The 15,024-nt window shown below is 44.6% G+C and overlaps 1 protein-coding gene across 2 annotated transcripts in view; it reads right to left on the reverse strand.

The window, feature by feature from the left end:
- Nucleotides 1–283: 283 nt before the first annotated feature.
- The window catches only part of hacd2 (3-hydroxyacyl-CoA dehydratase 2), a 35,392-nt gene continuing 20,651 nt past the window's right edge, over nt 284–15,024 (reverse strand). For both annotated transcript variants that reach the window (XM_080199527.1, XM_080199528.1), the window contains 4 exons: nt 14,857–14,945; nt 13,843–13,964; nt 6,882–7,060; nt 284–2,497 (listed from right to left, as the gene is read on the reverse strand). In XM_080199527.1, the coding sequence (XP_080055653.1) occupies nt 2,415–2,497; nt 6,882–7,060; nt 13,843–13,964; nt 14,857–14,945 (473 nt within the window). In that variant the 3' untranslated portion in view covers nt 284–2,414. The remainder of the gene's footprint in view (nt 2,498–6,881; nt 7,061–13,842; nt 13,965–14,856; nt 14,946–15,024) is intronic.

Here is a 15,024-nt window from a genome sequence, read left to right on the forward strand (position 1 = left end):
ATTTCTGATGAGCTTTCTCCCTGTTAATGTCCCGGGATAGTGAATCTCCCAGAGTGAGACACCTGCTGGGGAAGTGTGATCCATGCACACATCCTGTGAGCAATTCTTTGTCCTGTAGCACCGTCCAGTGGTACTGTACTGAACTGCAGGTGACGGCCACCAATCCATCCACGCACACATTCACACAATCTCTAGGACGAGCGATATCTTTCTCCAACCACAAACCAACCCACCCACCCACCTTCCCCCACCCAACTGTGCAAATAACAGCCTGTGATACTGCTGCTGATTCACTAGAGTTTATTCACATGGGCAGAAACACATTTGAGCTTGATCCACGCGAGGATGACTGTGCAACCTTCAAATCTCCAAATCTAAGACTAGGGCTACCATCACCAAAAACAATTTAAACAGGTTTAAGCAAAGAAAAAAATAAAACAAAAACCTTTCGGCCTCGGCAGGCCTGCATCGACGGAGCCTGGAGCCCTCCCTATATAAATTCTAAATGGAGAATAGGAACTGGGCGGTTTGCGAGACAAAAATGTATATCGATTAGAAACCATGCTCACCTCCTCTCCCGAGGAGACGGACAACATTCGCAAACAGGATAACAGGCAGTATAGCGTCACAGTAATCTGTTACTTTCTTCGTCTATCTACACAGCAAAACACTTAGGAAAGTTTTGTTACAAATGCTCTCATGCAAAGAAAGTGCAAACTTGAGAACGCCGCATCTTTAAATCCTTAATTACAAAGAGCAATCCCAAATATACAAAAAAGGAACGTGTACGAGATCTGTCGATGCGCAGGGGTTGAGCCAGACATGCTCTCAAGTCTTCTGTTTAAAAAAAAAATGGTTTTAACATTGCGTGATCCAGTTAGAAGGCTGCACAGCACTGTTTAAAAGAATAAGCTGCGGTTTGGGGAGCGGGGTGGTAGGGGAGCGGGGTTATCAAATTGGTCCAGTTTTATTACAAACTGATCGTTTGGAACGGCTAACCTTGCTGGAAAGCTGCAAATCAGTGGAATCCTCCTGAGGCAGCAGCTCTGCACCACAAACTGCTCACATTGAGAAGTCATCTGTGCCTTCAGTGCAAAATTATAAACAGAACAGTCTTGCTTTCTAAATATATGATTGCTGGGGTGTGAGATGGCAGGGCGGGTGTGGTCAGGGGAGGGGGAAGGACAAGGCAGGTCAGATGGTGCTGCTGCTCCTCTTAACTGCGGTGCCCATGAAAGTTCCTCAGTGTGGGTACCATGGCCAGTGACACCAGCATTGCCAGTCTGCAGCTGCCACCCATCCAGGATTGCCCTGAAGTCTCCAGGAATTAAAAGATTAATCTTCGGGAGTGGGAAAGCCCGAGGCGTATTCTTGTTTTTTTTTTAAAAAAAGTGGTTTTTTTTTGTTTTTAAAACATTTTCTTTGAAGGTTTTGGTTGATTAGGTTTACAAAGCTAGCCCACGTCATGTGGTTAAAAAGGCTCACTCTGATTAACAGTCAAGAATCATCCAGTCTGGGAATGGAGCTTTTATTTGCTTTCTGATTGGCGCAGGAAGGCAGTACGTCAGGTGTACAGACGTGGTGGACAATCAATTGTGGGGGGGGGGTGTGGGGTGGGCAAGGGGGAGGGGGAAGTGCAGTTGGCAAGTCAATGTGGCAACTCCATGAATGCCAGCCTCAAACCAAGGACCAGTGCCAACAGTCTTCGTGACACAGCCAAGTGGAGCCAGCTACTTGTCAAAGGAACCTTGATTCTGAACAGCAATCAGAATACCACTTCATCTCAACTCCAGGATGTCTACTTTCCTTTCTGGATTCCAACCTCCCAGTGCGTGTCTTGCCTTTGTCCAGCTAGGATACCCACAGCACTAAAGACAGAGTGCCATCGATAAAAAGATGGAATGACCACTTGGTCAACATCGATGGCAATCTTCAACCTAAAAGGACCTAGCCTCTTGATCAAGCAAGGCGTTGGGTCTCATGAGGTGCTACTATATCTCCCCTTCTGGTGAAACACGCAGAGGTAGACTCCCTCCTCCTTCCAGCTCTGGGAATCAAGAGACTTTTGTCATTAGATGGAGAAGTACTAACTGGGAAGTAACACCCCCCTCCTCCAGGGCCCTTAATGACAATGACTATAGGAAGTTAGAATCTCCTCCTTCATGTCACAGACAGTATATCCTAAATTGAGGTCCTGGAGGGTCTGGTTTCAGATAATCAGCACGCTCTCGATTCCGAGTCAAGCACTCAGTCACAAAGCTGTCCACTCAACACCTCACCAACTGCATTGGTCGAGTTAAATCGGAAGGTAACAACAATCCAGCATAAAGGGAGACACAGTCTTTAGTCGAGGCAAGGTGATGATCCCCCGAAACCCTCCCCCAGCCCACACCCCCCACAATGAAGGGTTGCAGCTACTCGCTCTTCTTGCTCTCCTCTGTGGTGTTCAGGACCTTCCTCCTCTGACGAAGCATATGGAAATAGAGCTGTGGAAAAACTGACCCAGAAAGACAGAGTTAGGAATAAGAAGCCCTTTTCCCTCACACTCGAGATCACGACTGATCTGTGACCCAACTCCACGCTCCTTAATAACTTTGGTAGATTTTTGTTGACCAAATTTAAAATGAATAATTCATCTTCAATTAAAGCTAAAATTTATTTATTAGTGTCACAAGTAGGCTTACATTAAGATTGTAATGGAGTTACTATGAAAATCCCCTAGTCGTCACACTCCAGTGTCTGTTTCGGTTACACTGAGGGAGAATTTAGCATGGCCAGTTCATCTAACTAGCACATTTTTCGGACTGTGGGAGGAAACCGGAGCAACCTCACACAGACTCCGTGATCTGGATGTACAGGTACAGAGGTCACTGAAAGTGGCAACTCAGGCAGAGAAGGTAGGCGAGAAGGCATATGGAATGCCTGCCTTCATTGGCTGGGGCATTAAGTTTAAAAATTAGCAAATCATGTTGCAGCTTTATAGAACCTTAGTTAGGCCACATTTGGAATATAATGTTCAATTCTGGTCGCCACACCACCAGAAGGTGGAGGCGGCTTTGGAGAGGGTACAGAAAAGATTTACCAGAATGTTGCCTGATACAAAGGCATTAGCTAAGAAGAGAGGTTGGACAAAGTTTGTTCTCACTGGAATGATAGAGGTTGAGGGGCAACCTGATAGAAGTCTACAAGATTATGGAGGGGCATGGACAGAGTGGATAGTCAGAAGCTTTTTCCCAGGGTGGAAGAGTCAATTATTAGGTTGCACGGGTTTAAGGTGCGAGGGGCAAAGTTTAAAGGAGATGTACGAGGCAGATTTTTTTTTTTTACGCAGAGGGTGGTGGGTGCCTGGAACTCCCTACTAGGGGAGGTAGTGGAAGCGGATACAATAGTGAATTTTGAGGAGCGTCTGGACAAATACATGAATAGGATGGGAATAGAGGGATATAGTCCCGGAAGGGTAAGGGGTTTTAGTTCAGTTGGGCAGCATGGTCGGTGCAGGCTTGGAGGGCTGAAGGGCCTGTTCCTGTGCTGTAACTTTCTTTGTTCAATCACAACTTCCCTATAGTGCAGTGACCGGAGCAGCTCTTAGAACTCCAGCTCAGGCCCCACTTGAGTTTTATACAATGAAAGTATGAGGATGCTGGAAATCTGAAACAACACATTCAGTGGGTCTGGCAGCGATTGGAGAGAGAAATGGAGTTAACATTTCAACTCCTCTTCAGAGCTCTGAAGCAGCCATATGAAGTGCTGGGAGAAACAAGTTTTAGCGAGGGGCTGAAGGAAAGCAGCTTTCGTAGAGAAATGGTTTTGGGGAAATTGATGCGATTGAAAGTGGATAAGTCTCCAGGTCCTGATGATCATCACCCCAGAGTACTTAAGGAAGTGACACTGGAAACGGTAGACCCATTGGTGCTTATTTTCCAAAATTTGGACTCTGGACTGGTTCCTACAGATTGGAGGGTGACTAATGTAAGTCCGCTATTCAAAAGGGGAAGTGGAGAGAAAACAGGGAACTATAGACCAGTAAGCCTAAACATCGGTACTGGGGAAGTTGCTAAAGTCCATTATCAAGGATTTCACAACTCAGCATTTGGAAGGCAGTGGTATAAATCAGACAAAAGTCAGCATGGATTTACAAAGGAGAAATCATGCTTGACTAATCAATTGGAATTATTTGAGGATGTAACTAATAGAGTTGACCAAGGAGAATCAATGGATATGGTCTATTTAGACTTTTCACAAGGCCTTACATAACAGGCTACTATGTAAAGTTAAAGCACATGCAGGTAATGTCTTGAGATAGATAGAAAGCAAAGATTTGGCATAAATGCATCTTTTTCTGATTGGCAGTCAGTGACTAGTGGGGTTCCGCAGGGATCTGTGCTAGAATTCCAACTGTTCACATTAATAATGATTTGGAAGAGGGAACTGAATGTATCATCTCCAAATCTGCAGATGATACAAAGTTGGGTGGGAGGGTGAGCTGTGAGGAGGATGCAGAGATGCTTCAGTGTGATTTGGACAGGCTGGGTGTGTGGGCATCTGCATGGCAGATGCAGTACAATGTAGATAGATGTGAGATTATCCACTTTGATAGCAGGAGAACAGATTATTACTGAATGGGTGTAAATTGGGAGGGGTGGAAACTGTGCAGGACCTTGGTATCCTCATACATCAGTCGCTGAAAGTAAATATGCAGGTACAGCAGGCAGTAAAGAAGGCAAATGGTATGTTGGCCTTCATAGAGAGAGGATTTGAGTATAGGGAAAGGCATGTTTTGCTGCAATTGTATAGGGTGTTGGTGAGGCTGTACCTGGAGTATGTGTGCGGTTTTGGTGTCCTTATCTGGAGGAAGGATGTCCTTGCTATAGAGGGAGTACAGCAAAGGTTTACCAGGCTGATTCCTGGGATGGCAGATCTGTTGTACGAGAAGAAACATTCACTAGAGTTTAGAAAAGGTGAGAGGGGATCTCATAGAAACTTAAAATTCTAACAGGGTTAGACAGGGTAGGTTTAGAAAGAATGTTCCCGATGGTAGGGGAGTCCGTAACAAGCGGGTCATCGTTTGAGGAAAAAGGGGTAAACGTTTTAGAACGAGGAGAAATTTCTTCACCCAGAGAGTGATGAATGTGTGGAATTCACTACCACAGAAAGTGGTTGAAGCCAAAATGTTGTTATTTCAAGAAGAAAAAAAATATAGCTATAGGGGCTAAAGGAATATTTGGGATGGGGAAATCAGGATATTGAATTCGAAGATCAGTCATGGTGATCAAAATGAATGACAGAGCAGATTTGAAGGGCTGAATGGCCCACTCCTGCTTATAGTTTCTATGAACTTGAAATGTTAACTTTGTTTTTCTCTCTTAACAGGTGCTGCCAGACCTGCTGAGATTTTTCAGCTTTTGTTTTATAATCTCCAGCATAATCTCCCAGCTCTTATATTCTATGCCTCAGCTAATAAAGGCAAGTATAAAAGTACAGAGTATAAGACCAAGGAGCTAATGTTAGAGCTGTACAGAACGTTAGCCATAGCTGGCGTACTGTGCACAGTTCTGGTTACCTCACTACAGGAAGGATGTCATTTAACTAGAGGGGGTAGAGAGGACATTCGCCAGGGTGTTGCCTGGGTTGGAACATTTGGGTTATAAAGGAGAGGCTGGGTAGGCTTGGATAGTTTTCTCTAGAGCAGAGAAGGCTGAGAGGGGGAAATGATGGAGATGTATTAGATTACGAGGGGTTTGGACAAGGTGGGTAGGGAGCAGCTGTTCCCTTTGGTTGAGGGGTCAATCACGAGAGGGCATAATTTTAGGGTAAGGGACAAGAGATTCAGAGGGGGTTTGAGGAAAAAACCTTTTCATTCAGAGGCTGGTGAGAATCTGGAAAGCACTGCATGGGAAAATAGTGGAGTGCAGAAACAGCCTTTAAAAAAATATTTGGATGAGCACTTGAAATGTCATAACATTCAAGGATATGGGACAAGTGCAGGAAAGTGGGATCAGTGCGCTGTTCGTGATAATTAATGTTGGCGCAGACTCGATAGGCCAAAGGGCCTTTTCTGCATTATGTAACTCCGACTCCTATCAGTCTTCTCAACAATCCAGCCAGATTTGGGGGATCTGTCTGCTCAGACCCCCTCATTCCTAGTCAGCAGAGGATGGCGATATCAGAGCCTCCTCCATTTCTCCCTTTAACAGCCTAAGATACACTACACTTGGGCTGGAGCATTTATCCACTTTCAAAAACGTCGAACCCCTTGCTGGTTAGGTGCGTTGGCCATGCTAAATTCTCCCTCAATGTACCCGAGCTGGGGATTTTCACAGTAACTTTATTGCAGTGTTAATGTAAGCCTACCTGTTACTAATAAATAAACTTTACTTCCTCTCTTTCTACAGCAACAGCATCTAATATTTCACACTCCTCTACCCTGACTGCAATGTATAGATCATCTCTCTTTTACTGTGAAAAGCAGTTGAGGTATCAAGAACCCCAGCCATGTCCTCTGCCTCCACACACACAGGTTACTTGAATGGTTCCTAAAAAGGGCCCTACAAATCTGGTTATCCTCATTTTTTTTAAATGTACTTGTGTGCTTTTCTTGATTTTACTTGCCAATCTTACTTCATGTCCTTTCTTTGCTTTCCAAGTTTCCGTTTTAATTTCACTGTGAGACTTTTCGTACCACTCCAGGTTTTCTGCTGCACTGAGCCTCTGGTATCGGTCGTAAACTTCTCGTGATTTCCTCATCCTCTCCTTTAAACTGCCTGACACCCAGGGGATCTCAGGACTGCTTTAGGAGAATGTACTCCCTGTGAACCCCTGTTAATCATTTCCTCATCTCATTCAGTGAGCGTTCCACCACGCTTTGAAACCTGCTGACTTACGTGGAATGTAGGAAATCATGACCAGGATCAGGACTGTGTAGTAGTCGAAGGAGATGTTATACTTGTTTGGCAGGGTCACAGAGTACAAGCCAGTCCTCCGAACGTGAGGCAGAGCTGCATATATAGTCAGCAGCTCTCCTGTGACTCCCATTGGGTACAGAACAATAAATAGCGTGTACCTGGATGGGGCAGAAAGCAAAACAGAATTTAAACAAAACCGTCTATCGCTCTTTTCTTCAAACACCATACATTTTCACAGTAACAGGTTAGGGTGTACATGCACATATGGACATGCACACACCCATTCCCAGCATTGGGGTGTATATGTACACGCACACACACACTGCATCCCACTCTGCACACAATGCAACCCAATCCCAGGGTTAGGTTGAAAGAGTTGCAATACAAATCTTCTTTTCTATATCATTGCTGGGTTTTGGACAGTGATAGCTTGGAAGCTGCCACCATAAGAATGTGTTGCAAACCCTTTATACCATGGGCGAAGTGTTTATACCACGGACAAATTATTTAGCCAAACACACAAGTATCCTGCAAACCCCCTTCTAATCTAATCAACTTCCCTTTTTCATTCTTTCACAGGATGTGGGCTTTATACTGGCTATAGAATGCCGGCTAGGCCAGCACTGATTGCCCATCTTTAACTGTCCTCAAGAAGTAATAGTGTGCCGTGTAGGTGCACCCCCAGCACAGTTAGGGAGTTCCAGGATTTTGAAGGAACAGCAATATATTTCTGAATTAGGATGATGAGCGACTTGGAGGGAAACTTGCAGGTGGTGGTGTCACCACGCTGTCCTTATCCTTCTGGATGATAGTGTGTTTGGACAGTGCTGTTACTGGAGCGCATCTTGTAGTGACGTACTACATCACTAGCTACCACTGTGCATTGATGGCGGAGGGATTGAACGTTGAAGGTGGTGGATGAGGTGTTGACCAAGTGGGCTGCTTTGCCCCAAATGGTGTCAAGCTTCTTGAGTGTTGTTGGAGCTGCACCCAGCCAGGCAAGCAGAGAGTATTCCATCACACTCCTGACTTGTGCCTTGTAGATGGTGGTCAGGCTTTGCAGACTCAGGAGGTGAGTTGCTCAGGAGAGTTAGCAGCCTCTGACCTGCTCTTGTAGCCAGTGACTATTTATATAGTTGGTCTTACCAAGAAAGTAAGACCGTCAATGGATAAACTTGTTCAGACTTCGGCCTTCACCATACTATCCATTATGGAAAAAAATGCACCTCTTCATGGTCAACAGGAAAGTTGCATCTACTTCCCCATACAACCTTTTTAAAAAAGCACTGGATCTTGGCATCATCACAAAAAGAGATCTCATTCTATCAAGATCCCACTTTCAAATCCCACATGTCACAAATATAATGTGCCAGCCAGTCATAACTCTACACACAATGTCTCAGAAGAGTGAATTGTTGACCTTTCTGATCTGTATGTGATTCTACAATACAAATCTCCTCTGTGCACATGGACAGACTGCACAGAATTCTAGAGAACCGAAGGATGCCATTTGGCCAATGGTACCTCTACTGGCTCTGAGAGTTATCCAATTAATCCCTGCTTTGTCCCCATAGCCCTGGTGTTGTCAGACTTTTTACTGTGTTGTCCCCATAGCCCAGTAACTTTGAAAATGCGAGGAAAACTGGAGTCTTTGAGGGATAGATTGATATCCTTAGTTCACTAAAATCTAAGCGAATGGCAGAATTTAAGTGGGAATGAGGAATTCTTGCAATTAAGATCAAGAGTTCTAAAGAAGAGTCACACTGGATTTCTCTCTCTCAGACACTGCTAGACCTGCTGAGTTTTTCTGGCACTTTATGTTTTTACTCCAGATAAATGGAGTTGAGCAGATCAGCCAGGGTTTAACCAAATGGCAGAACAGACTTGAAGGGCTGAATGGCCTACTGCTATTCCAGACCTTCCCAAGCAACAAGCAAGATTAAGGGAGCCAGTGGAAAACTGAAAAATCTCTCACTATATTGTGAAGAGATAAAGTCTTTACAGTCACGCAAAAAACTGGCTCAACGTGCAAACATGCCACACGACGAGGTATTGAGCCACGCAGGGGCAGTGGCCATTTGGCCCACCTTGCCTGTGCCAGCTCTTTGGGATCACTATCCAATTAGAGCGCTTGCAGATTTTTCCTTTTCAAGTATTTGTCCAACTCCCTTCTGAAGGCTGCTGCTGAATCAGACAAATTGCCCCCTCATCAGTCTCACAGGAATATGTGCTCAAGTCCTGAGGTCGGCTTGAACTTGCTGTCCACTGACTGGAGATGAGTGGTACGAGCTGAGGAAGCCAGCAGTCAGAATGAATAAAAGCTTCATCAATAAAACTTCTGTCATGAAAACCATCTGAGGCCTGGGTGATTAAGTCATTGTCTTATTACCAAATAACAGCAAGCTTTTTCAAAAACAAAATCAGAATACAGCTCGGGTTTAACAAAGTGACTCAACTCGCCTCTAATAGCGACTAGTCATATCTCACAAGGTCTTAAGTTTAGAGTCCCAGATTTACGAGGATGATCTCAGAACAAAGACTCTTTAGAAAAAGGTGATTGTTGAGTGAGGTGTGATCCGATTGAGGTTGTTGAGAGATAGAGAATCTGGTGAACTGGTGAATCTGGCAACAATAATCTCTCCCTCAATGTGGACAAAATGAAGGAGATAATCATTGATTTTAGGGGGCGTAACGGAGGACACATCCCTGTCTACATAAACGGCACTGAAGTAGAAATGGTCGCGAACTTAAGCGTTTTAGGTGTCTGTCGTTAAAAATGCTCACCAACGCCTCTACTTTCTCAGAAGATTCTGGAAATTTGGCGTGTCTGCTATGATTCTCACCAATGTTTACAGATGCACCATGGAAAACATTCTTTCTGGTTGTATCACAGCTTGGTGTGGCTCCTGCTCTGCCCAAGTGCTGGTCCCCCCAGCACTCAATTTACTCAAATTGAGTGCTGCGTTTCCTACATTACAACAGTGACTACATTTCAAAAGTACTGAATTGACTTCAATTGCTTTGAGATGTCCAGAGATTGTGAAAAGTGCTGAATAAACGCAACTCCTCCTTCCCCCTCGAATTCTGCTGTTCCCCTCGACTACTCCATGTGGTGCCACGTTCCATGTTCGAAACACCCTGTGCTCCACTTCTACTGGCACTCCCCAAAAGAAACTTTTCATAACTTGGTTTAATTTATTATTGTCACATGTATTAGTATACAGTGAAAAGTATTGTTTCTTGCGTGCTATACAGACAAAGCATACCATTCATAGAGAAGGAAAGGGTGCAGGGTATAGTGTTATCATCATAGCTGAGGTGTAGAAAAAGTTCAATTTACAACAAGATAGGTCCCTTCAAAAATCTGACAGCAGGGAAGGAGCTGTTCTTGAGTAGGTTGATTTGTGTTTCTCCTATTTCTTATGTTCTTATGTGTCCGTTAGACTTTTTAATCTTTGTCCTGACAGAAGAAGGTGGTAGAGGAGACAATGTCCGGGGTGCATGGGGTTCTTAATTATGCTGGCTGCAGTGTGAAGTGTAAACAGTGTCAGTGGGTGGGAGGCTGGTTTGCGTGATGGATTGGTCTTTGTTCATGACGCTTTGCAGTTTCTTGCAGTCTTGGACAGAACAAGAGCCATACCAAGCTGTGATGCACCATAGAAAGCATTCTTTCTTCTTGTATCTGTAGAAGTTGGTGAGAATCATAGCAGACATGCCAAATTTCCTTAGCCTTCTGAGAAAGTAGAGGCATTGGTGGGCTTTCTTAATAGCATTGGCATGGGGGGGAAACCAGAAGAGGTTGTTGATGATCTGATGAGAATGACCAATTGGCTTGTTTTTGTGATGTTGGTTGAGGGATAATCATTGGCCAGCACATCAGTGATAACTCCCCTGTTCCTCTTTGAATTAGTCCCCTCAGATCCTTTACATCCACCCGAGCAGGCGGATGCTCTGTTTAATGTCTCATCTGAAAGATGGCACCCTCCCAACAGTGCAGCATTCCCCCAGTACCACCCCGAGCATCAGCCTTGATGTCTGTGCTCAAGCTTTGGAGGAGAGAGAGTGCTACCAACTGAGCGACAGCTAGATAAACACAAGGGAGAAATAAAAAGGAAATGGAGTGGGAGAAGGCTTATGGTGTAGCCTAAACACCGATAATGCAATGCAGTCAGAATGAACAGTGGGACTTTTGCAGAAGATGAATTTTAAACAACTTGAGGAGGTTGAAAGCCGAGTTCCCTCATCTGCAACAACTCCTACCAGTAAAGCATGCAGATAATAGGAATACATCATCAGTAATTAATGTTAAGATGAATAATTGGCAGTGGTTAATAGTCAGTCATTAAAGGCAGCAGATATTTAGACATTCCTTATAAAATTGCAGAGAGCAAATGACCAGGCAACAATGCACGCGCACACACACACAACTCCCATCCTACAACATTGCTGGCTGACTCCACGCCTGCTATATTCTGTCGATAAGATACGATGGGGAGATTCCACCCTACTCCACACAAAAGGCTGCAAAAACAAGCATAGAAAACCAAACTGCAAATGCTTGGAAATACACAGTCGGGTGTCAGCACATAAAAGACAAGACAAAATGCAACGTGACCTCTCAGGTGGAGATCGTCCATCGCTCGAGTTGGTCTGCGGTCAGGATTTTAACCCATTATCAGCTGCTGGTAGGCCTGTAAATTTTCATCAGGTTTGGTTGTTACTACACATGGTCACGATTTTACTAGATTTAAAAAAAACACACTCTCTCAATGGGTGTACCGCAGGGATTGGTGCTAGGTCCCCTGCTGTTTGTAGACTACATTAATGATCTTGACGTGAACGAGGGAGGCATGATCAGCAAGTTCAGAGATGACATGACAGTTGGTGATGTGGTAAACAGCAAGGAGGGAAGTCTTAGATTACAGGCAACGGAGTCAGGTTGGTTGGAAGGACAGAACAATGGTAAATGGAATTTAACCCCAAAATGTTTGAAGAGTTGCATTTTGGAAAAGTCTAACAAGGCCAGGAAATGCACAATGAATGATAAGACATTAGGAAATAGAGGAACCTTAGGGTGCATATCCACAGGTCCCTGAAGTTAGCAGGTCAGGTAGATAAGGTGGTCAAGAAGGCATATGGGGTCCCTGCCTTTATTAGGCATAGAATATAAGAGCAAGGGGTTATGATGGAGCTGCATAAAACACTTGTTAGGACACAACTGGAGCAGTCGTGGTCACCACACTATAGGAAGGATGTGATCGCATTGAAGAGAGGGAACAGAGGAGATTCACCAGGAACGTTGCCTGGACTGGAGCATTTCAGCAATGAAGAGAGGCTGGTTAGGCTGGGTTTGTTCCCCTCAGAGCAGAGGAGGAAATCTGATAGAGGTGTACAAAATTGTAGGATTGTTAGGAAGAAATTTTCCCCTTAGTAGAGGGATCACTAATCGGGGGCAGAGATTTAGGGAAGGGGGCAGGAGATTTAGAGGGGATTTGAGGAAAAATCCATTCTCACCCAGAGGGTGGTGGGAACCTAGAACTTGCTGCCTGAAAGGGTGGGAGAGGCAGGAACCCTCAACATTCAAGAAACACTTAGATGAGCACTTGAAAATGCCACAGCGTACAAGGCTACAGACCAAGCGCTGGAAAATGGAATTAGAGTAGATAGGTACTTGATGATTGGCACAGACATGATGCACCTCTTGCTCTGTTGTAAAACTCTGACTCTAAAAATTATTGGACTGGATTTTCCAGCCACACTCGCCCTGTAACCAGAAAATCCCGTCCAATGTCAATGGACCTTTCCATGGTTTGCCAGTCACCTGGTTCGATTCCCATGACGGGCGCACGGTAAAATTTGCATCAAGATGTCCATGTAGGAGGAGATCTGGACCAATCCAATGGATCAAGCAATCTCATTGGTCAGAATCCTGGAAGTGCAGGTGGCGACCATTTGGCCCATCAAGTCTTCAACTATAATCCCACCAGGCCCGATCTCTATAAACACACATATTTGCGTTAAGGAGCAATTTAGCATGGCCAATCCATCTAAGACGCCCATTTTTGAAGTGTGGGAGAAAACTCGGAGGGAACAGCCAGAGGAAACCCACGCAGACATAGGGAGAACGTGCAAACACCATACAGACAGACAATGACCCGAGGCCAGAATTGAAGCCAGGTCGTTGGCGCTGTGTGGCAGCAGTGCTAACCGCTGTGCCACCATGCCATCAGAACCCTGCAGGACAAGGAAAGCCGGTGCCTTCCCCATCCTTCCAACAAGTTAATCCAAGGAATTAGCAGGGTAAATATGTGGGGTTACAGAAACAGGGACCTGGGTGGGATTGTGGTTGGTGCAGACTCAAATGGGCCAAATGGCTTCCTCCTGCTCTGCAGGGATTCTACGAACAGAAAGTTCAAATGTTAACATGTGTACTCAAATCTTCAAATCAAGAATTCGTATAACGTCATATACAAGATGACAGACACTGAACACACTGGTCTTTCCTTGGTAAATATTTGTCCACCGAAGGAACAGAATATATCACACTCTCCATAACGCACACAACTTTCTGCACATGTTCAGAGCTGCTCATTGCCCTTATTCTCCACTCCCAAGTGCTCATTTATCTCATGATAAGTACCCCCTCCCCCCTACTGAGCACAAATCCAGCACAAAGCAGAGATATCCTGGCTTGGTATCTCGTTGGCTGAACTGATTGGGAGGGAGGGAAGAAAGAAATGCAAAAAACCCATTTAACAAAATGGTAGTTTTCACTCGTCAGTCGAACTGAGATTTACGCAATTCACATCAGGCTACCAGCTTCCTTATACATCTTATAATTTGTAACCATTCATCTGTGTTACTTCGCCAACTAAGTTCCTTATTGCAGCGTGATAGGAATGAGTTATTGAGCCAGGCCCTCTCTTTGGTAAGACTTTACCTGGCCCATTTGATTGCATAGGGCAGGTGGTTCAGGAGGCTGAAGGTGTAGAAGGAATACCGTACAATCTCAGTGAGTGTCCACGCAGCGACAAACAAGAGCACGCTGTCTTCACTCTGTACCTGAGGAGCAGAAAATCAAGAGTGAAACAACAACAACAGTAGCACCACTGCAGACCCAACCACATGATGACACTGTGTCTTTAAGTAATGTATTTATATCTTGTTTCTTTTAAGAGGCGTGTTTAGAATTCAGATTTTTTTTTGCCTGGTGCCGATTTGTCTGCGAAATCTTTAAATTGGTAACTGGGAATACAAGATAAGTACTCATTTTAGATCTGGAGTATTTGTTTTAAGCAGAGCTAATGCAGTTGTTTTACTTGGGTTTCCCCTGGGGTTTCAGAATAGAGTTTTGATTAGGTTGATCAATAGTGTAATTAATGGGAGGACAGTTAGACTAGCACAGATGCAGGAGGAAACAGCCACTTTCAGAACATGACCCGTTAACTGGGAAAGCAATAGAGATGCTGCAACTAAGCTTAATATCCTTGGTTTAAGTGAAGCAGACAGGGCAGGGATTCGGAAGGAAAAAAAGAGGATGTCAGGCAAAGATTTCTGCTCCTGATCACCATCAACCGAATCATAGCAAAATGCATAGAAAGTTGGTTAAATATTTAAGAGAGAAAGGCTTCATGGGGCAATACCAGGAGTATAATTAGTTGGATAGCTCTATTGAAGAACTGACACATGTACCACGGGCTGAATAACTTCCTTCCGTGCCATAACATTCTACGATCGAATGATATGTCCACCCGGGCCGCATGTATCTTGGTGTCTTGCAGGATTGGCTTTCGTTGTGATTGATTCCATGGTACATGATGACGTCAGCACAAGCTGGCCGCTCAAATGATGTTACTGAGTAACATCCTCTCTTTGGAGAGCGTCAATGAACAGTGTGGAGTGCACCCCTCAAGTTAAATGGGGGAGTTATTCAAACTGTCAAGAATCCACTTACCTGTTTCACGCTGTGCGTAACCGCCCAGGTCAAGAACACTCGTGACATCACCTGGAACCCAGTCAAAACCACAGAGGATGGAACAATTCCTGCAAAACAACAACGTACATTTATATAGCCCCTTTAAATGCAGCCAAAATTTCCTAGCCTCACGGGGGCAAAAGTCAA

The sequence above is a fragment of the Carcharhinus amblyrhynchos genome, chromosome 11 (genome assembly GCF_965287045.1).
Source record: "Carcharhinus amblyrhynchos chromosome 11, sCarAmb.v2.hapA, whole genome shotgun sequence".
Lineage (NCBI taxonomy): Eukaryota > Metazoa > Chordata > Chondrichthyes > Carcharhiniformes > Carcharhinidae > Carcharhinus > Carcharhinus amblyrhynchos.